Source organism: Hipposideros armiger, unplaced genomic scaffold (genome assembly GCF_001890085.2).
Source record: "Hipposideros armiger isolate ML-2016 unplaced genomic scaffold, ASM189008v1 scaffold_87, whole genome shotgun sequence".
Lineage (NCBI taxonomy): Eukaryota > Metazoa > Chordata > Mammalia > Chiroptera > Hipposideridae > Hipposideros > Hipposideros armiger.
Window position 1 is genome coordinate 1578463 of NW_017731437.1, and position 22664 is coordinate 1601126.

Here is a 22664-nt window from a genome sequence, read left to right on the forward strand (position 1 = left end):
GTGTGGGGGGTGGAGCGGCTCTGGGAACAGTGCCGCCCAGCAGAGGCCTCACCTGTCCTTGTGGCACAGAGGTGAAGCCCAGTTTCCAGTAGGAAATGAGGGAGTTCTTCATGGTATTCACAGTGAAACCGTAGAAGGACGTCTTGGTGCCCACATCGTCCTCGAAGCCTTTGGTCACAGCGCCATTGAGTCTGATCCCAACAGAGGCCCATCAGCCTCCTTGCGGTTCCACCATGCTATGTGTTTGTACTTCCATCCCCAGGGCTCCGCCACACCTGTCCCTGTGCCATTGCACGGACCACTCCCTCTGCCCACCGCAGCACCCCCGCCCGCTCCCCACCCCCATCCCCACTCCTCCAGACCTCAAGGGGCGCCCTGTAAAATGGGCACATCTGGCCCTGGCAGCTCCTTCCTCCCTGGTCCCCTTGGCATGTCTGCTTGCATATGCCTTCGTCCATGCCTGTCTGCCCGTTACAACTGCCGAGCCACCTGCGGCCGCTGCGGCCTTGGCCCATGGTCCTCGTGGAGGATGCTGCCTGCCCCGGGGCTGGCCAGGACCAACCAGCTCTCCACCCAGCTCCTCTGCCACCGCCCCCCCCCACCATACCTGAACACGTAGTCGTGGGCATCGATGTTCAGACCCTGGCGGGAACCATTCAGGATACCTCCGTTACCCACCACGGCACACCGGACGCAGTCCGGAAGCCGCTCCCTGGAGACAAACAGCTGGCCGTTCTCCGAGCCATTCAGAAGGCTCAGGGTGGAGGTGATGGCTGTGGGGGCAGGACAAGGTGAGACGCTATGGAGGGCTGTCATGGGTCATCAGGGACCTTCCCAAGACTGTTTCTGGCGCCCCAACTCGCACTCCGCAACCCCTCCCAAGAGGCACAGAGGATGGGACAGGGAATGAAATGTCAGTGGGGCCATGAGAACAGAAAAGGGGACGGTGAGGGAGGGGGTTTGGCTGTGCCGGCAGTGCCTCAAGAACTCCAATAACAAGCCCTTCGAGGCTGTATTCCAAAAGGAAATCATCTGGGGCACGTGGGGGCAGATTTAACGGGGGGGGGGCCTGGGCCGTTTTCCACAGCAGCCAAGGTCAGCAGGCTTTTGGGGCCTCACAGGCCATCTTCGGCCACCTTTGGACATTGGCTCCGTAGCCTTTCATGCCAGGGGCGCCTCAGGATGCTGAGAGCTGCTGGGGCGGGAAGGGAGCTGAGTCCCCCTTACTGACCCTGTGTCCTTGTGGGGGCAGGACGGTAAAGCAGGAGTCTACAGCTTGGGTGTGGAGCCCCGAGGCCCCCTGGAAAGGGACGGGGCGGGTGGAGGGGGGGCGGTGAATGTCCCACATTATGATTCTGTGAGGGCAGGGAGGCCTGGCCTTCATTAGAGCCAAAAGCAGGAGGAAGGGACCAGCTGAGGTCAGAGGGCTGGGCTAGAGGCAGCGGCTGCGGGTTACCTTGACGGGAGAGCCCCTGCCAGCCGTAGGGGGCTTTGTGCTGGCTGAGGCTGTCCCAGAGCTCCTGGGTGAAGAGGTCCCCTGACAACAGCACTGGAATGGAGAAATCAAACAGACTCCGGAAGTGGGCGTGCCGCTGAATGGCGAGAGAAAGTGGGTGTCGGCAGGGCCCGCTCTGTGGATGAGAAGATAACAGGGCTGAGCTCTGTTAGCTGGGGGCTGGCGTGGGTGGGAGCCTTCCCAGGAGGCCGAAGCTTCCTGAAGTTACCCTGCCCAGCCCTTCTCCTGGAGGCCACATCTCGGTGGCCTGATGGCTCTAGCCTCCTACTCTTTCACCCCATGCTTGGGGAAACTTTGGGGCATTTCCCATGAATGGATAAGACCTGCCTACCCTTGGGCGGAGGAGTTCCAGCCTGGGCTTTGGAATCCATCAGCCTGGATCCTAATCCAAGCCCTGTGGGGTTTTTGTGGAAAGAGCTATTGGGAAGATTATGATCGTCTCTTTTCTAGCCAGTGCCTATACAGGGTTGAATAACGTCCCCCCAAAATTCGTGTCTGCCCAGAACCTTAAAATGTGACCTTATTTGGAAATACATCTTGGCAGATGTAATTAGTTAAGATGAGGTTATACTATATTGAGGTGGACCCTAAATTCAATGACTAGTGAGTGTCCTTGTAAGGCCGCCATGTGATGATGGAGGCAGAGGCTGAGTGATGCTGCTGTAAGCCGGGGAACACCTGCAGCCACCAGAAGGTAGCAGAGGCCACCTAGAGAGTTCTGCTGACGCCTTGATTTCAGACGTCTGGCTTCCAGAACTGTGAAAGAATAAATTTCTCTTGTTTTAAGCAGCCCGATTGTGGTCATTTGTTCAAGCAGCCCTAGGACACTATACAGTGTGCATCCAGAGACTTTGAAGGAGGGTGAATACTGACCAGTCCATCTGCCTGCAACCCCCACGGCAGAATCCCACACGGCTTTGGCCTGAGTGGGACTCTCACCACTGAAGGGGACCCTTTGTTAAGGCGCTTGGTTTAATCAAAGGACAATGCAGGAAAGAGCTGTATAGTCATTTCTGTGATAATGTGACAGAGAAATTCTTAAAAATTGCCACACTGCAAAACTGCAATGAAGACCGCAGGGCTTTGGGGAAAACAGGATGAGTGGTACAACACTCAAAAACTTGGCAGTGACGTGAAAAACAGGAAAGGGAGACAGAAAGCTTTACACACATTCAGTGGTTAAATACATAGGGACTATTAAAATATGGCATTTGACCTTTGAAAAAACTTGACATTTGCTTGCAGAAGTGGGCGTCAGAAGGGTGTCAGCTTGTGGGTTATTGTGAATTGGTGGAAGGAGGGTTATACCATACACATGAAGAAGCAGATGGAGTGTACATGTGTGTGCATTTTGTATATTCCTACGTGGCTCCCTTGGGTTGGGTGTGTTTTTCTGCATTTAACCCAGTGTTCTTGCTGACAGAATCACCAGGAACAAACACAAAATTTGTGTTTTGCTCAAATTGTTTCCTAAGATATCAGTCTTGCTGGAACAAATTCATGTTTTCAAAGCAAGCGTTATAACAGAATTGACTGTAGTGGTTTCACTAATATTCAATTTATCATAATGTTGTTTTCCGGGACCTTCTTTATGAGACAAGGAGAAAAATCTCCAGGTCTCTGTATCAGGAAAGGCTGCGCTTCACTTGGGCAGCTGCTTTGCTTTTATCTCATGGCCATGGTGGCAAGGTTTCCTTCTTCACTGTGGCCACCAGGAAGCTCAGAGCCAGATATATGACTCATCTCGTATACCTTGTGGCACATTTTTCATGCACTTATCTCATGTCATCTTATTTTCCTTCACCCGTTTCTATTTTATGTTAGGTTACGTTATGTTGTATTGTGATGTGATTTTATTTTGTTTTGTTTTGTTTTTGCCTTGCTATATATATCTAAAAGCTACCTCAAATCATTTTTCTTAAAAGCAGGTGGGGATGTATATCATTTAGTGCCAAGCAGCTCCAGGTGGAAAAGACTTGAGGAGTGTAAAGGTGACCTGGCCAAGCACTCGTGAGACACTTGAGGCCTCTCTTCAGTCTGCCGGCCAAGTGTCCACCCCACCTCTGTTCTCAAGACAGGTGCCCATTCGCCCGCCAGGGCTGTTTGCTAAGTCTCTGAGCAGGTCATCTGTCACTAAGTCTTGCATCAGTGAAATGTTCCTGAGGCCAGGGAGAAATATTTCAAGTTCTAGTTTGGTCTCTTGGGCCCTGTAAAGAACTCTTAGACCCAAATAAACCCAGAACAGTCATCACCCTGCTCACGCACAGCTCACAGGGCGTGAGGCTGTATGGCTCAGCGGTCCAAGAGCCCAGGGCCTGGGGTCAGAGCAGAGGCTCAAATCCCGGTACCACCTCTTCCCCCTGCCCTGAGCAAGGTACCTGCCCTCTCTGTGCCTTATTTTGCTCATCTGTAAATACTACCTAACAGGTTTGCCAAGAGTGAGTGAGAGAACTCAGGGAACATGTTCCAGATGGCACTTCAGCCAACAGTCACCGCTGACTGTTAGTTACCGTCAGGGCCTGGGAGGTTCTCAAGCCCTCGGGGCAATCATGGAGTGTCTTCCCAGGGTTTGGTGTTTACTCCACGGTGAGCAGTTTAAATGTGACTTTTATAGTAAGAAGACATTTTGAGGAGTAGCATGTCAAATTCACCAGCCTTTTAAAGATAAATCGCAGGACCTCCATGAAATGTTCAGCTGTCTCTACCCCCGGGGTACATATGGGTTCATCTTCCTCTGCTGGGGTACAGGGAGCCCTAGTGGCCAGGTCCCAGAAGCCCTGATGGCTGGCTCCTCAGAAGTATGTTTCATGCTTGGGGTGCGGGGGAGGTTCCAAAGAGTTCCCGCCCAGACCCTCCTCCCTTGTTCGCTCTCTCCCTTCCTCCCCCTAACTTGAGGATGGATACTCAGAAGTACAGAGTAGCTGACCACTGTACCTTTCTCGTCCCAGGATTCGCTGCCTTGGGTCCAGAGAATGCTTGAGACGCTGTGGTGTTCCTGGGGGAGAAGGCCCAAGTCAGGCAGGGGTCTGACCTACCCCCCAGAGCCTTCTGTCTGACTCCTTTAGCGCCAGGGGCTGACAAAGCCCGCCAGGGTCAAAGCCATCCGTTCCGTTGATCCTTCTGTTTCTGTGCTCTGATTCTGGCCCTTGTCCCTCTCTTTAGGCACACAAAGTCCTGTCACGTTACCACATTCTGCCAAGCCGTATAAACGCAGAAATCAGGAAACCCCTTGGCAAGCGGCAGACATGTGGAGTGTATAGGAACAGTGAGATGGTGGTTAAAAGATGAAAATATAGAATAGAAAAGCTTGCCAGCACCCTGGAATTGTGACCATCCGAGGGGTCTCCCTGCCAGGACCCCAGAGCAGGCATTATATCCCGATGACTTGGGGCCCCTTCACCTTGGATTGCCCTGCCTGAGGGGCTGGGTCTGAAGCCTGACTCCCTGGCTTTGTACCCTGTTGCATCATCTTGGGAGATGACTGAACGTCTCAGAACCCCGGTCTCTGCATCTGGACAGCAGGGATAGTCAGGTTGTTATGACTGATAGTCATATCACGTATCACCCAGTTTTTACGAGGGTTCAGAGAATCTACGTTACCTCATATAAAAAGTGTCCTCTAAATGTTAGCTATGGTTACCTAACGGAAGAAGCAAGAGGACGTTGTTGTGACAGCCTCTATGACAGTGTCCCTTTTGTAGGGCAGTAAGGGGCTAATGTTACTGCCCCCCGCCCCCAGAATGCCCTTGCATCAGGGCAGAGAGCAAACAGAAAGGAAGAGGGGCCCTTGCCCATCCAAAAGGGTGTCAGGCTTCTCCCAGACTCCTGCCCTCTCCCCTGCGAGCAGGTGGGGAGGTTCGAGACAGGCAGTTTGCGAGGGAAACAAAAGCCTGTTGTTACTTGCTTCTTGGGGCTGTGATGGTTGTCACAAGGAAGCCTGTGACCTGCCTCCATTCCGGTTTCCCTAAGATCCTTTAGAGGCAGGGCAGAAAGAGCAGGGATATCCCTTCCCCCTTTCCTCCCTTTCCCCCTTGGACTGGCCACCTGTCCACCCACATAATCCTATAGTTCCTCTTCCTGAGCACAGTAAGACCCCCTTTGAGGAGGAACTGAGCCGTGGCATTCAGCCTAGGCAGCAGCGAGAACCCCCAAGGAGCTTTGGAAAGTGGGAAAACACGGATGCCAAGGCCCCGCCCCTGAGATTCTTATCTGATTGGTCTGGGCCTTCCCAGGTACTGTGCAGCCAGGCTTGAGAGCCTGACAGAGGACAGCTGAACGGCAGCATGGAGATAGGAGGGATAGACTTGCAGGGGAGGTGATGGGGGCTCCCCTGAATTCAGTTTTGCTGCCCAGCCTCAGGGAGGCCTGGCTCATCTCCAGAGCACCCCTCAGTGCTCAGCGACTCCTCCCCATCTCTTGGTCCTCTTAGGACTCCCAGGGCTTTCAGACACAGGCCTGGGGAGCCTGGAAGGAGTGGGGGGAGGGGCCAGTCCACCTATGCCCCTCGGGGAAGTTTCCCCAGCCCAGGAGAAATGCAGTGCATTTTTCATAAAATGAAATTTACTCAACTTAGAGCATATTCTTAGGAGTTCTTGGCCCTAAAATGTCCTTTCTTTTACAAAATAATGTTGACAGTAGGCGGTCACTGGCAGGTAACTGGTGCCCTCTATCTATCCTCACCCCTCCCCCATAAAAAAAAAAACACCTTTTCTTAAAAAACAAGTGTAGACGTCTCCATGCCCGGGAACTACTGATCCAGATTCTTCTGTGAGTAAAGTCGCAGGCTGGGTTCCACTCTAACCTGTGAGAGCCCCCACCTTGGGTGGGCGACCTGGTCCCAAGGCCCTCTCCCCTGTAGCCAGGCAAGCCCATTTCCGGTCCCCAGTTCTGGAGGTCCCACAGCCTGTTCTCTCTGCCCAGAGTGCCACCCCACCTCCCACCCTGCTCTCCCTGGCGCTCAACAGGCCAAGTCGCAACCTGCCCCCTGGGACTGAGCACAGACGTCAGGGAAACACCAAGGAAACAGACAGCTGCTTGGGTTGTACTAGATTTGTAAAAGATAAAAGATCTTTTTAAAAAGCTTCGTCTAGGCGTGATGGCTGTTCCACGAACCTCATCCTTAAAAGTTGTATTCGTCAAAGGACATTTAACTGCATTTTAAAACATCTTCACATAAAATTGACCAAGATCCCCTTTCTTAATACCCTCAACGCTCTCCAGCCTTTCTCCTTACGCAATTTCTGATTACACGGAGGTTCTGTAACGTCAGGTTATCACCTGCTAGAGCACCTGGACTCATAAACAGTTGCAAGCTTATTTCATATTGTTTTGCAATTTGGGGTGCCTTTTGATCTTGTTCCTTGAGAGCCCATACCGATTCTGCTTTCATCCCATTGTACCTGGAGCAAGGTTTCGTGAGGAACGGGCAGGTGGGACAGGGCCGGGGAGGGGAAGCCTGGGCCCAGGGGCCTCGTGGCCAGGCTGTGGGCGCCCTCGCGCCCTCCCAGAGCCAGACTCTGGGCATGGCTCCGTCCGCCTTCCACAAGTAAAGCTAAATCCTTGTGAGGTTTCTTCAGTAACCGGAACCATCACCTATCAAAGGCAGGCTCTCAGGTTTCTCCTCCTGGGGCCACACGTGAAAGGAGGGTGCCCAGGGCAAGCGGCAGGGAGCGGAGCGCAGGAGGAGGTTCCGTGAGGGACACTTGGATGGAGCCCAGAGCCGGCCTCTTCGCAGGATTCCGGCCCAGACGGTGCTTATCAAATAAACTGAGCAAACAGCGCGGGCGAGAGGGTGCCAGGCGCAGAGGGCAGACACGGGAGCACGCGGGAAAAGGCCACCCGCCATAGCCGAGCTGAGTGAAGATCCCGGCAAAGTTGGGACCGAGAGACTTGGGTCTCTGCCCCAAAACTAGATTCTGAAAGAAGCGACGTTACCGAGGGAAAGTTCCCGACAAAAACGGGACTTTTTTTTTTTTTAAATCGGACTCAGGTGACCCAGCCAAATTTGGACCATAGAAAATGTTTCTAACCAGCGCCTGAGAGAATTAACCCGTAAGGCGGTCACCAGTGGCTCGCCAGTGCGCAAGGAACGAGGTTCCTCTTGGGCAGAGGCTGTGGGGCCCCGGGCGGCACGGCTGTAACACCGGGGTGGGAGTTACAGGGGAAAAGGGCCGCAGTCCCCGCGAGGAATCCCCGCTGGGAGCCACCCCAAAGAGGCCGGGGTGCAAGGCGCTCGGAGGGCCCTGGGCGCCCTGCCCGTCTCCTGCGCCCTCCCGGTCAGGTCCCGCGCGGCAGCCCCTACCTGGCTCGGGACCGGGGCCCCGGGTACGGCCTCCCCGCGGAGAACAGGGCGAAGAGGACCCCCGAGCCGGCCGCCGCGAGTAGGAGCAGCAGCAAGAAGAGCGGGCCGCGCGGGAGCCCCATGCAGACCCGGCCGGCGGTTGCCCCGTCCGCCGCCGTCCGGGGCAGCGGGGACAGGCCCTCTTGGGCTGGGCCGTCCTCCTGGAGGCGGCCGGCCCGCCCCGCGCCGCCCGGCCCTGCCCCTCTCTGCCCCCGCGGCGCCTCCCTGCCCCTCTCTGCCCCCGCGGCGCCTCCCCGCCTCGCTGCTCCCCCTTCGCAGCGCCATCGAGGGCTGCGCCGCAGGGCCTGGGAGGCGGGAGTGTCGCCCCTAGCCCCCAGGGCTGCCGGTGTCCCTCCGGCTTTGCCCTGTGCCCGGGGTACTTGGCGGGCACCCCGCCGCTGCGCTCCCGCCTGCGCCCAGCCCCAGGATGCCGCGAGCCCAGGGCTGGGCGCGCAGTCCCTGGGCTGCAGGGCGCGGGGAGACGCTACCACCAGCCCCGCCCGCGGCTTCCGGACGCCTGGGGCCGATGGGGCGGCTCCCCTCGGAGGGACCAAGACGTGTCGGCGTTGCCCTGTCACCTCGGGTGCTTCCAGAATGCTAGCGTAATGAGGGGTCGGTTCCCCAGGGCCAGTGAGCAGGTGGGGTTGGATGTAGGAGCAAAACCCGAGAGCTGAGACCGGGTTGTCCGTGGAGAGGGGCCGAGGTAGGGAGCCTGCTAGATGGGATGGGTGGCGGGGCTGAGGCTCTTCGCCCCTCGCTTGGTGACTGTCCAGGGTGTTCATGGCCCTCAACGCATCGCATCCTCTTTGCAAAACGAGGCCAAACTGGAGGTCTCAGCAGCAGAGAGACCACCTGAGAGGTCCCGCAGGGGCTCCGGTGTCACCAGGAAGGGTGGGGTAGCTCCTGCCAAGCTCTTGAAGCAGAGTCCTCCCAGGTAGGGAGCAGTGGGTGACACGGTATATTCTGCAGTGGGCAGTGTCCCTGTTCGTATATCTCAAAAACCTGTGAAATACCCCAGCATCCCCCCACCCCCCAATTGTCAGGCACTGCAAGGACCAGATGGCCCTGGTCCCTTTCCACCAGCTTCCTGCCCTCACTTGTGTGACTGCAAGGCTTCCGGAAAAGCGTCCCTAGTCTGCGTGTGGGAGGGGCATGGGTTCTTCAGGTGCAGTTCACACAATTTAAAAAAATCCCTCACCTTGCCACCCTGCTGATGAATACTACTTAGAATTGATGGCTTCAAGTTTTTTTTATTTCTATCTTTGTGTTTGTCAGTCGTCAGAATCCTCGTAGATGTTATTTATCCCTCGATCAGCACCTTCTCCCATTTCTTCAGCAGTTAATAAAACATCACACCCTTTCTCTGAGCCCCCAAATCCTATGCCTACCCCTCACTCTCAGTAAATGCCTCACCGGCTTCATGAAGAAAAAGGGAATCACTACGTATTAATTTATGCAACTTTCTATCTTCAAACCTACAAACTTGGCCCCCTACCTAGACTCCAGCCTCAAGGGGAAAGGGCGCCCTCCTCCTGTGTGTGGTTTGACCTCCCCACCCTTGGTCCACCTCCAGTGCCTAAATGCCAATATCCCTGCTCAGACAAGCCTCCTATCCACCCACCTGGAGTCGTCATTCCTCCTCTGCAGCCTGGCGGGATTTCCAGCCTCTCCACCCTCCATTGTCTCCCAGCATATCAGCCCTGTCCCTGAGGCTCCCTTTCCCATCCAGGCAGGACCCCTTGGGGCACAATCTGAGCTACTCTCTCATTGTAACCTGATTCTCTCGTGTTCCTGGCTTTCCGCCCAGCAGAACTCTGACCTGGATTCTCACTCTGATCTGCCTGTGCAGTGTCCCCTCCTCCGTGTGGCCTGAGTGCCGCTGGCAAGTATCCCATTCCAGAGCAAAATGGCATCACCACACATTCACCTTCAGCGGGGCTCTCCACGCCAGTCTTTTTCTTGTCCTTAGCTCCAGGGACCATCCTGCCCAATTCCAGAACATCACCTCTTTCCTCAAGCTTGCTCTCCACCTTGCCATACCTCTAAGTGGGGAGCTCCAACTTCCCATGCTCCTAACTACCAAGTCATCTTCTGTCAGGAACTGTGAAAGTCTCAGATTTACCTTGTGTACACCCTAACAGGTCAGCCTGCTACGGTTATATGGATGCTGGCAGAAGACACGAGACTCCTGGGTCAGAGACAAAGGACTTTATTACTCATAGCACAGCAGGCAGCCTAGGCATCATGATTGTGTCACTCCTCCATGCCTCTCAAGCCCCATGAGGGTGAGGGACAAGGGCCCAGGAGGGGCCACGCAGCGGGTTTGCTGCATAGCTGAGGAGTCCTGAACAAAGGGAACCAGAATCTTTTACCGTGTGCTGCAAGCAGCGCTGCCCTTGCCGTGGTATATCGGACAGTAAGAAAATCCTTCCTCTGCTTCAGAGGTGGGCACTGTCTTTATCTTCCAAGGCTGTTTACTATAACAACGTTCTTGAAAACATAGTCTAGAACAAAAGGGCAGTTAGTGCCTCTGCTCACGACCTGTGCAGAAATGTGACAGACCCACTTGGGGTGGCCTCCCAACATATTCACACCCACGCATCTTCACCTGCTTTGCTCAGGCTCTCCTCCAAGGAAAGCCAGCCTCTGGGCCCTGTCCTTGCACCTTTGCACCTTTGCGGACCTTGCTTTGGCAGCCATCCCCTCCCCCTCTACAAGATCCTAATCCCAGCCTATGAGCATGCCCCCGAATATTTCATCCTAACAAGCCAAGCCAAGCAAAAATAGTCCAAAGAAAACCCCTAGTGAGCTGGCACTCTTCTTATGCCTCCCTCTTCTTTTCATCCTAGTTCTTGGTAGGGGAAGTTCATGCTGTTTCCATTTCTCTCTGCATCTGGTTACTTTACTTACCGCCACTGAAATTGTCCCCACTGAGGCCACCTTCATCGTTCCCAGTGGAGCAGACAGTTTCCACTTCTAATCCTGCTACATCTGCCTCTGAATTTGAATTTGACACTGTTCTCCTCAGGACTACTTTTAGGTCTTTGTCGGCTAAATCCAACATCTGGCCATTCTCACAAGGCAGTTTGTGCTGCCTGCTTTCTTCCAGTGTAAGAGTCATACTTTCCTGCTTCTTGGCTTGTCTCATAAGTTTTTCTTAGACACTGGATGTTTTAAAGAATGTGGCAACTCTGGGTATTGGTAACCCCTCCCCCCAGGCTGGTTATTATTTGCTTGTTTGTTTAGTGATTGGCAGGCTTATTTTGGTGAAGTCCCCCCACCCTCACTCCCTTGAAGTGTTAGACCTCTGATGCTCTGCAGGGAAGGGCTGCTAAGAGTATGCACACAGTCACCTGGGATGGAGTGATTTGGGCTAAACTCTCTTTATCTCTTTTCCTGACCACACTCAGCTCTTAAGCTCTATTAAGTGCCAGCTGATTGCCCTTTGTTTACAAAAATGCCCTGGGGCACACATTGCTCTACAGACTTAGGCTCCTTTGAAGGAGTAGCTCTGGCATTACTGTTCTGACCCCAGTGGGGCTCCTCCTAGCTATCCCTTTCCCTGGTTCTTTCTCACCAACTAGGTGGCTCACACTTTGGCCTTTATCTTCATCGAATCCACTGATCGCCTCCCAGTGGGCTTTCACCACAGCCCCCACTGTTTTTTAAAACACCTTTCAGCTTGAATTTCTCCACCCTGGGTTGCAAATACAGTCAGGTCCTTTGGGAAGAGATTAGGACCTATCTGTTTTACAGACCTAGCTGTTTTTGTCCCTAGGCGAAATCTCTGAGCCAGGTCTCTGAAGCTGGGGTGGGGACGATGGTGTGCTTCTGTCTGAATGGCACCCCTGTTTAGGAGTCGAGCATGTGGTGGATGGAAGCCTCAGCTTTTCTTGGCTTCCCTCTCCTGGCATGGAACCACCACCCTTATAAACCACGACAGGGACGACCAAGGCACCAGTACCTTCAGTGACATCCTGCTAAGATAAAGCCCCTGTTCCCTGAGTGGGGACCGAGCAGAAGAAGGGAGTCCCCACCACGTGGCCACGTTTGCCCGGAACTTAGCCTCAGCAACAGGTAGCTGGGGCAGGATGAGAAATGTGGAGGTCCTGCTCCTCCCAGGACGAAAGCCCTTGACAGGGAGCTGCAGGGAGTTCGCCCTGTGCTCCTGGCTGCACCCATCTCCAGGGGAGCTTTCTTCTCACTGAGCTGGGAGCGGGGAGAGAGGGAGCAGTTTTGGCTCAAATACCACAGACTCTTAGCAAATTTAGTTGATTTTCTTGAATAGATGTTTCTCTATTTGCTGTGTACCCTTGGGGCCATTTCCAGATTCTTTAAATGACTGTCCTTTCACACGCCCCCAGTTTCCTTGTAGAGTTCCTTGATGGTGGAATTCCATCTCCTGCAATGGTTTTAACCTAATGTTGGCTTCACTGTTGATCATCTTAAAATGCTATTGTTTGAAGCTGATTCAAACAATAATTTGAATGCAAACTGGATATTTGGTGAATCTAAGGAATTGTTAACATTTTTAGGTGTGATAATATAATAGTATTGTGGTTATTTTATTACCTGGTAGTAATACATACTGAAATATTGACAGATGAAAAAAATATGGTGCATATAATTCATTAAAATAATCAGGTCTGGGCTATAAGTGGTGAGGGGTGGGGGCTACAGATGAAATAAGATTGGCTTTAAGTTGATCATTATTGTATTAATAATTATACCAATAATTACTTATATGAGCTGCAAATGGCAATTCATTGCACTATTCTTTTTACTTTTGTGTGTTTGAAATTTTCCATAATATAAAGTTAAATTTATTTCTACATGTGAAATATACCTTGTTAGATTTTTTTAGAAATCTAAGGTCATCATTTAGTTGAATTAAAATCTTGAAAAGTATATACATATACTTTTTACTTAAGATGTGGATTATGGTTTTATAAAACTGACAGATGAAAACGTCTATGTATTCTATGTTCTGAAACAATCTTGTGTAAGTATCTTTGTAAAATATGTTTTTACTTAAATCAGTTTATTTCCCGGTCTCTGAAATAGCATGAATTTCAAGCAAGTTCCTAATCAAAATTTATTAGATGTTGTAATTGTGTATTACAGGCTGGTTTTGTCATTTCAATCAAAACCATTTTTAGATGATTATCATGAAAAAAAAAGCCATGCTGAAAATTGTTCCAGTTGTATTTCAAGAATTTATAAAATGACAAATTTATGCAGTGAATTGAAGCTAAGTAGAAACTGAGCTTGCAAAAAGAAAATACAGTTGGTGACTAAATGCTGAGTATCAGCTGGGACATTCTGCATCAGTCAGAATACGGATCAGCGCTTGTGATTCAAACAATTAGAGCCTAATGCTTTTCAAGATATAAAAGGTTTCTTTTTATGTGTTTTTTTTTTTTATAGACCTATTCTTGGGAAATTCTTTTTTTTTTCAACCTCTTGAAGATGTCGATTTCTTAAAAAAAAGTTATGTTGCAGAAATGAGGAACTCATTTTGACAGTAGGTAATTTATCTGCCTGCTTGTGTCACACAGTGCAACTGATAAAATTTTGCACAATTAAAATTGGTCTTGGTAATAAAAGGAAACAAAAATGTTAAAATTAAGAAATTTAAAATGATTTTATCATCTCAATTGTACTGCTATTGTATTTATTATAATCCATTATTTTAAAATAAATCATAGTGATTTTTAATTTTTCTATCTATGATGCTTAAAACTGTTCACAGTGATTTAAAATTTTTTTTATTAGTTTGGAATCCAAATTGAACCCATTTGCCATCTTGATCCTAAATATTTTTCAAGTCTGTGTTCATCTCTCCACCCCAGCTACATACAAGTGGTCCACATGCACGTGCCGGACAAGTGTCTTCTAATGCCACCTCTGTGCCTTCCCTCTTGTCACCTTTCACTCAGCTAGCTGTCAGTGTGATTTATACAAAGTGGAGACCTGACCACCTCTCTCTTCTGCTTGAAAGTTTTCTGTGGGTTTATATCACTGCCAGTATTTTCTCAAGTGTAAGAACACATATACAGGAAAGCCCTGCCCTCCAGTTTGAGAAACACTGTGTTAGTAGTTAAAGTATGACAGTCTGGGAGATTGCTAAGTAATTATAAATACAAATGTGGGCACTGAAACCACATGGCGATACTTGGTTCTAAGGGTCCAGATGACTAAACATTCCTCGTAGGCATCTGGGTGAAGATGACAGACTGAACACATGCATCTAATTATGTTCCCTCCTGAAACCCCACTAAGATGGTAATAAAGGGATTTTTTAAAACCATAAACCCATAAGGTCCGGGAGTAGAAGATTGGAGACCACAGCAACACTATTCAGAAATTGAAAGCAGAAGGATAAGAAGTAACTGATTTAGCATCTTGAGATAGCTGAATACTAAACTTGAACTGGGGAACCAAGAACCAAACCACTTTATATTATAGAAACTTCAAAAAGGGTTAGGAATGTTTGGCATGGAAATATAATGAGGACTGGTAGAAATCAGTTTAAGATGACTTATTTCCACACACTCTTCAGCCACTTGACTGCCTCTCCCAACTTTGGCAACAGACCAGAGTTTTTTCCCTGTGGAAAGTTAAATAGAGTCCAGGTCCAGAGGATACCAGGCAGCATTGAAGATGTGGTATGTTAATGAAGTCAAGCATATTAAGGGAATGTATGACTACTGAATGCTTCCAAAAAGGAGAGGCAAATGAGATAAATAGATAGGAAATAGGAGGGAAAAAAATTAAGAAAATTATAGGGCAAATGTAGGAAAACCAATGCCCAAATAATAGAAGTTTTGGAACAAGAGAGAAAAATGGGAGGGTACAAATCATCAATGAAAATAATTCCATAAAATTTCCCAAAGTTGAAGGACATGAGTTTCCAGAATGAAAGAGCCCACAATGCCCAGAGAAGATTCTACAAGATTCCAGAGAGGAAAAATCAGGTCACATGAAAAAGATAAGAAAGGCTTTGGGTTTCTCGAAGGCAAAAGTAGAGGCTAGAAAGCAGTGGAGCAATGTCTTGAAAACTATGAAGGAAAACTATTTCCAATCTGGAATTCTATACCTAGCCAAACTATTGATGCAATGGAGGAATAAGTATTTTGTAACACTAATGTCTAAAACTTTTCCTCTCTTCTGCTCCTTTTCAAAAGGAAGCTGCCAGAGGACTTGTTCCACCAAAGTGAGAGTGGAAACTAGGAAGAAGACCACGTGGGGCAAAGGAAGGAGACTCAACACAGGAAAGAGTTGCCAGGATGACAGGAGACCCATGTCCCAGGTGAGGAGGACGACCAAGCCAGATTGCAGGAGGTAGGGAGCTCAGGGAAAGATTTCTTCCTCAAACTAATGACGTGGATAGAATCCATGGCGTGAATCAACAGCTTGAGTGGCTAGTTAGGCGACTGGCAGAAAATTTGAGATAAAATTACTGATAATTGTATAGAAAACAAAGCAACCCCCCAAATATAACAAGTATCAATGCTAGGGCAGGATGCCCTTGCTTCTATACTCCTCTTTGGCTTTTTGTTTCTTTTCCATTCCCCCCAACCTCCCACCTGCTACACTGTCACCTGTTTTTGGCCTTCCTGTGAGTTATTTTATTTTTAACATTCCCTTTTGATTTATCTATAGTGTTTTTGAGTGTATCTTTGTATAGCTTTTTATTTTATTTTATTTTTAAAAGATTTGTATTAAAATATAGCTAACATACAATATTATATTAATTGCAGGTATACATCATAATTATTCAACAGTACCCACCTGGCACTATATAGCGTTATTACCACATTATTGATTATATTCCCTATGCTAAAGAAGTGATCACCATGGTAAGTCCAGCAACTATCTGACACTGTACCACACTATCACAATATTATTGACTATATTTCTTATGCTGCGTATTCCATCCTCAAGATGTATTTGTTTTGTATCTAGAACTTTAAACCTCTTATTCTTCTTTATCTCTCCCCCCCCCCGCTTTTTAATTTTTCAATTAGAGTTGACATTTAGTATTATTTTATATTAGTTTCAGGTGTATAGCATATGGTTAGACATTTATATAATTTAGGAAGTGATCCCCCTGACCAGTACCCACCTGGCACTATACATAGTTATTACCATATTATTGATTATATTCCCTACAATTTACATCCCCATTACTACTTTGTAACTACCAATTTCTTATTTCTTAATCCCTTCACCTTTGTCACCTTGCCCCCAACCCCCACCCGATAGATCTAGTATGCACCTGACACCATACATAGTCATTACAATATTATTCATTATATTTCTTATGCTACACCCTACATCCCCATGACTACTGTGTAACAACCAATTTCTACTTCTTGATCCCTTTCCCTTTTCACCTATCCCCAACCCTCCTCCCATCTGGCAACCATCAAAATGTTCTCTGTATTTATGAGTTTGTTTCTGTTTTGTTTGTTTGTTTATTTTGTTCTTTAGACTCCATTTATAAGTGAAATCATATGACATTTATCTTTTGCTGTCTGACTTACTATACTCGGCACAATATCCTCTAGGTCCATCCATGTTGTTGCAGATGGCAAGATTTCATTCTTTTTTACAGCTGAGTAATATTTCATTGTATATATGACCACCTCTTCTTTATCATTCACCCATTTAGGAACACTCAGGTTGCCTTCATATCTGGGCTTATGTAAATAATGCTGCAATGAACATATGAATGAGCATGTCCCCTTGAAGTAGCATTTTAGGTTTGTTTGGATAGTTACCCAGAAGTGGGATTACTAGGTCCTTGTCTCTTGTACTCCAGGTGCGTCCCTTGTGTCGGTTATGTGTGCCCTCCTCTTGTAGTTGAGCCTTGGTTGCTATTTGCACGTCAATAGAAGGGATTGACCTGCAGGCTCATTTGTTGTGAGGACTGGCCTTGACCACAGTGGAGAGGTTGTGGTGCAGGGGCTGACCCTACAGAGCAGGATCTGCCTCAGCAGGGCTCTGGTGGGTGCCCAATCCGCCCCTTGGGTGTTTCATCCTTGGAGGTGGCTGGGTGATGTTCCAACTTGTTTTGAAGCTGGAGGCTGGCGCCCCAGGGGCCACCTGGGAGGGGACCTGCTGCAGGTCAAGTTCAGCTTCAGCCAACTTCACCTGAGGCCACCCTCAGGAGCCACAAAGTGTTAAGACGGGATTGTAATGATGGTAGCACTAAATCTTTGATTTTAAGATTTGGATCTCTGGTATAATTTGATTTAACAAGTGTAATTTACCTTGGGACTTTTCAACGTTTCTATTTACTTCAGCCCAGTGCTGGCCCTGTGACTTGGGAGAGGTTTTGCATCTGTATGGGATCCACTCTGGGCTCCAACTTAAATCTACATGACATATGCAAAGGTTGTGATAACCGATAAGATAACCAGCTTAACTGCACCTTCCCCAACTGACAAAGTTGAACTCAACAGAAAATCCCACTACAGTCTGAAGAGATTTACATCCTGGTTAGAAAGTATAAAACTTGAGAGTGGTAGGCCAGGAGCAGAAACCGCCTTAGGCCTAGAGAAACCCCCAGGAATGTGCTGAATAGAAACCATCTTATCTTAGAAGCCACCTTGTCCTGCTCCCTGCTTGCGATACATTGACGAACAGCCTTGTCTGCCTCCCCCTATAAAACTCCATACCCCTCTTACTCGGGGAGGTTACAGTCTTTTCTAATTTGACCTCCCACTGCTCAAACATGCCAAATAAATTCTAATAGACCAATTTTGGCCTCCCGCGACTCATTCTTCCGGCTATGCCTAACACAGAGAAATCCGCAGATGGCCACCACAAGGCCAAGCCATGAACCAAGGATGGCTGCTGCTAGTGCAGGGCTTAGGGCTACTTGGCCAGAGATACGGGACGTGCTCAAGACAGATGCTACTGTCTGGGTTCCGTGAACCTTTGAGAGACCCTAGGAAAGTCTGCAGCATGAGCTAAGGCAGGTGGTTTGTATGACAAAGCCACTGGAAGTGGCTAGGGTGTCCCTGAAAATTGGGCAGGGGCGGGGTCTCAGAATCACTAGGGCGTGGCAAACGTTTGGCTTTAGCCAGCTGGACAGAGACGCAGATGTGGCGGCCACCTGCATCTGCACGCAGAGAAGGGGGAGGGCTCAACAAAGAAACAATGGCCTCTGCCAGCTCCTCCATCCAGGAGAAAGCTGCCCCTCCAGCCCCCGTCCCAAGCCAGACAACTCAGTTCCCCATCATTTGTCCCTGCCGCCTCTGTCCCGGCGCTGGAGCTCAGAGCCAGTGATTCATTGGTGGGTAAGTCCTCACTGGGTCCCTTTAAGAGGAGTGCCTGGGACTCCAGCCACCCTCTGTCTCACTCCGTCACAATTTCCTCTGGTTTTCACAACCAGAAATTATGGGGACTTCTCTCCCTGGCACTAGAACCCTGAGCTAGGGAGGGGCTAGGACCCCTCACTCCACCGGGGGGACCTCTACAGCTGAGATATCCCTCCCAATTTTTAATGGTCACACGTGGGTGTGGGGCCAGCCCATTCTCTGTCTCTGCCCCTCTTATCAGTCTCGAGGTGGCTTCTGTATGTCCTTAGTTACATGTAGGGCTTCAGTTCAGCAAGATTTTAGGCGATTCTCCATGATGGTTGTTTTGTAGTTTAGTTGTAATTTTGATGTGGTCGTGAGGGAAGGTAAGCACAGTGTTTACCTACTGTGCCATCTTGATCAGAAAAATTTGTAGGTTTTTAAGTGCTTGCTCTGGGCATTATATTACCTATATGTAACTCATCACAGTCTATTGCTTTCCACACTCTACCAGTTTGTACAAATGTACAAACCTTACCTCTATTTAGGTCCCTTTATCCTCCCCCATTTATAATACAATTGTCTTAAATATTTCTTTTCTTCTTTTTTGGAATTTGTATGAGTTTATTTGAACCAAACTAGTGACATATGCTGAGCAGCAAGATCTCAAATGCTCTCAATTGTCTTAAATGTTGCCTCTACATATGTTTAGAACCACATGAGACAATGTTATCATTTTTGCTTTAGCCATCAAACATAATTTAGAAAACTCAAGAGGAGGATGGTCTATTTTATTTACCCATAGTTTGACTCTTCCCATTGTTCTTTCTTCATTCCTGATATTTCACATTTCCTTCTTGTATCATTTCCTTTCTGTTTGAAGAATTTCCTTTAGCCGTTCTTTCAGGGTTGTTCTGCTAGCAACAAATTCTATTTTCTTCATCTTGTTTGGACTCTGTGACTTTGGTCAGTCTGTTCTTGTGCCAATACCACATTGCTTTAATTAATGTCACTCTATAAACATCTGGATAGCTGGAAGGGTAAGGCCTCCGGCGTTGTGGTGTTTCCTCAGTATTGCCTTGGCTACTCTTGGTGTTTTGCATTTCCACATGCATTTTATTTTATTTTATTTTATTTTAAAGATTTTATTGGGGAATTGGGGAAGGGGAACAGACAAGATGCTGGCCTTTTGTTCTTCAGTCTAGTTTTGGAGGATGTCACTTCACTGGCCCATGTTAGTATTATCATTGCGTTCTTCCCGGGTGAGGCCGCTGGACAGCCACTCACGGCGGCTCTTGGCAGCTCATGCCAGCTGTCTGCCGCTCACAGTAGCTTATGGCAGCCCACTGCAGCTCCACTGCAGCCTACGCCATCGCCGGAGCCTCACGGCAGCCCAGCTCCAGGTCGAGCTGTTGTTCACCATCTTAGCTGTAGAGGGCGCAGCACCACTGGCCCTCATGTGGGATCCGAACCAGGGACCTGCTGCTCAGAGCTGGTGTCCCAAGACAGCTCTTAACCAACGCCCCACTCGGCCGACCCTCCATATGCATTTTAGAACCAGCTTGTTGATTTCCACAAAAACCTCTTGGGATTGGATTGGGATCCTATTAAATCTATAGATTAATTTGGATAGAGATGATATCTTAACCATATTGACTCTTCTGATCCATTAACTTTGTCTATAGTTCCATTTATTTGGGTTCTTTAATTTCTCTGTAATGTTTCCTAGTTTTCAGTATAGAGATGTGCACACTTGCCCTTAGATTTATCCCTAAGTGTCTGGTGCCTTTTGTTGTTATTGTAAATAATGTTGTTTGGAAATTTTCATTTCTTATTTGTTTGTTGCTGACATATAGAAACAATGGTCTGTTTAGTTGACTTTGTATCTAGAGATCTTGCTGAATTCACTTATTAGTTATAATGGTTTATAGATTATTTTGGATTTTTTATGTGTAAAACATGTCACTAGTCATGCATGTTATGTCTTTTATTTGCCTTACTGAAGTGGCTAGGACATCAGTTCAATGTTGAATAGTAGTAACGATAGCGGACATCTTTACCTTTTTTCCAATCTCGGGGGAAGTTTTTAACATTTTGCCATTCAGAATGATATTTGTTGCTAATTTAATTGTTTTGGTAGGTGTTCTTTGTCAGATTAAAGAAGGTCCCTCTCTTTTTAGTCTGCTAAAAAATTTTTTAAATCATGAATGGGTGCTGAATTTTGTCAAATGCATTTCCTGCTTCAATTGAGATAATCATATTAATTTCCTCTTTTTCCTCTGTTAATGTGAATTACAGTGACTGCTTTTTACCATCCTATATTTTTATTTATTTTATTTTTTATTTTTTATTTTTTAAAGATTTTATTGGGAAATTGGGGGAGGGGAACAGCATTCGGGAATCAGGGAAGGGGAACAGACAAGTTGCTGTCCTTTTGTTCTTCAGTCTAGTTGTGGAGGACGTTGCTTCACTGGCCCAAGTTGGCACCATCATTGCGCTCTTCCCGGGCGAGGCAGATCAGTCGCCGGCTTCTGGACGGCCACTCACGCTGGCTGCTGGCCGCTCACGCTGGCTACACACGGTAGCCCATGGCAACCCACTGCTACAGGGGCTGCAGCCTACGCCGTCGCAGGCGACTCACAGCAGCCCAGCTCCAGGTTGAGCTGTTGTTCAGCATCTTAGCTGTAGAGGGCAGTGTCACTGGCCCTCATATGTGGGATCCCAACCGGGGCCCTCTGGCGTCCCAAGCCAGTTCTTAACCATCGCGCCACTCGGCCGGCCCGTACCATTCTATAGTTTTAAATTGAGGAATAATTTATGTACAGTGAAATATACAGATCTGTAGTTTTTTTTTTTTCGTTTTTTTTTCGGGAGAGCGTGACGTACAGATCTGTAGTTTAATGGAGACTGATAATTGCGTATCTCATGTAACCCACACCCCAGCAAAATATAGACATTTTCATGACCCCAAAATGTTCCCTCCTTACCCTTCCAGCCAGTGTGCCTTTCCCTCTAGAAACAACCACTGTTCTGATTTCTAATATGTAAATTAGTTTTGATTATTCTCAAACTTTACAAAAATGTAATCATATAGTATATATGCTGTGATTGTGTGTATCAGCAGTGTGTTCCCTTTTTACTGTAAGTGTTTATCATTCCATTGTGTGTATGAACCACAGTTTTTACTCATTCTCTTATTGGTGGACCTTTGGGTTGTTTCTAGTTTCTATTGTAGCTATTATGAATAATGTGTTATAAACATTCTGCACAGATGTTTTTGCAAATACCTTATGGCAGCAACATGGTGGTGTTGTCCCCAGTAGAGAGTTCTAGTGGCAAGGCCTTGGACAGAGTCTGAGTTGCCTAATCCAATAACAACCTATTTAATTTAACGCTCTGCCTTGTAAGAGCACCCACCGTCTGAGAGGTGGACTAAAAAATAAATAGACATAATTGAAATTTTGTGTATGCATACACAGGGGTGTGTTGAGGGAGGCACTGACCTCACTCAGTGCCCTGGAACTGCATACCTGCCCACCCTCCCGCCTACTCTGGCTGAGTCCTCTGGGGGAACCCCGTGGGCTGCACTTTCTCCCAGATTACACGATCAGGCTGGTCCCTGGCAAGAGCAGCTTCCCTCTCCACCTTCGCACCAAACAAATCAAGCCCTTACTTGCCTCCTTTCCCAGTGAACCCTGGAGCTCAGGAGTCCTTGCCAAGTCCCACCTGCTGGCCTTCTTGGCTGCGGAATTACTTGAGAGAGAGGCGTCTGGGGAGAGAGAGAAGCAGGGGTGTGTGCTCCAGCTAATACCCTTCCCTGCCCCCAATCCTGGAGTGTGGCCTCCTTGGATTAGACAAAGGAGGGAGGGATGCCAAGGAAGAGGATTCTTTCAGACGCCTCTGAGGCAGGAGAGGGTGGATTGCAAAGCCCACGCGTCAGCTCCACTGTTTACCGGCTGTGTGGGCTGAGACAATTTCCTTAAACTCTCTCTGTCTCGGTTTCTTCATTTGTGACATGGGAATGATAACAGTACCAACTTCATAAAGATTGCTATGCTCAGTAAATGTGCCCATGACTGTTCTGGAAACATAAGAAGCACTATGCAAAGGTTGGCTGTTGTGATCCTGTGCAGACTAAAAAGTGACTTGTTAGGGACAGGTACTGGACTATGAAAAAGACTGGGCCCTTTCTGGTGAGACATTGTATCTGCCCACACTGCCAGGCATCGGACAGTGTGATAGCAATGCCACACAGGTAAACCCAGTGCCACCAGACATGTTGCTCGTGGAGGTGGCTGTAATAAGTCCGCCCATCCTTAAATCCTTGAAACACACACTTTTCTTTTTTTTTTTTAAAGATTTTTTTATTGGTGAATTGGGGGGATGGGAACAGTACTGGGGAATTGGGGGAAGGGGGACAGACAAGTTGCTGTCCTTTTGTTCTTCAGTCTAGTTGTGGAGGATGTTGCTTCACTGGCCCAAGTTGGCACCATCATTG

At 48.3% G+C, this 22664-nt stretch overlaps 1 protein-coding gene across 3 annotated transcripts in view; it reads right to left on the bottom strand.

Annotated features, from left to right (window-relative positions):
- The window catches only part of ST6GALNAC2 (ST6 N-acetylgalactosaminide alpha-2,6-sialyltransferase 2), a 20834-nt gene extending 12814 nt beyond the window's left edge, over positions 1-8020 (bottom strand). Inside the window, exons 1-5 of one of the 3 annotated variants that reach the window (XM_019644267.1) lie at positions 7818-8020; positions 4451-4511; positions 1457-1631; positions 608-773; positions 34-191 (exon numbers count right to left, since the gene is read on the bottom strand). In XM_019644267.1, the coding sequence (XP_019499812.1) occupies positions 34-191; positions 608-773; positions 1457-1631; positions 4451-4511; positions 7818-7939 (682 nt within the window). In that variant the 5' untranslated portion in view covers positions 7940-8020. The remainder of the gene's footprint in view (positions 1-33; positions 192-607; positions 774-1456; positions 1632-4450; positions 4512-7817) is intronic. The other 2 variants (XM_019644266.1, XM_019644265.1) reach the window with 2 other exon arrangements.
- Positions 8021-22664: the final 14644 nt, after the last annotated feature.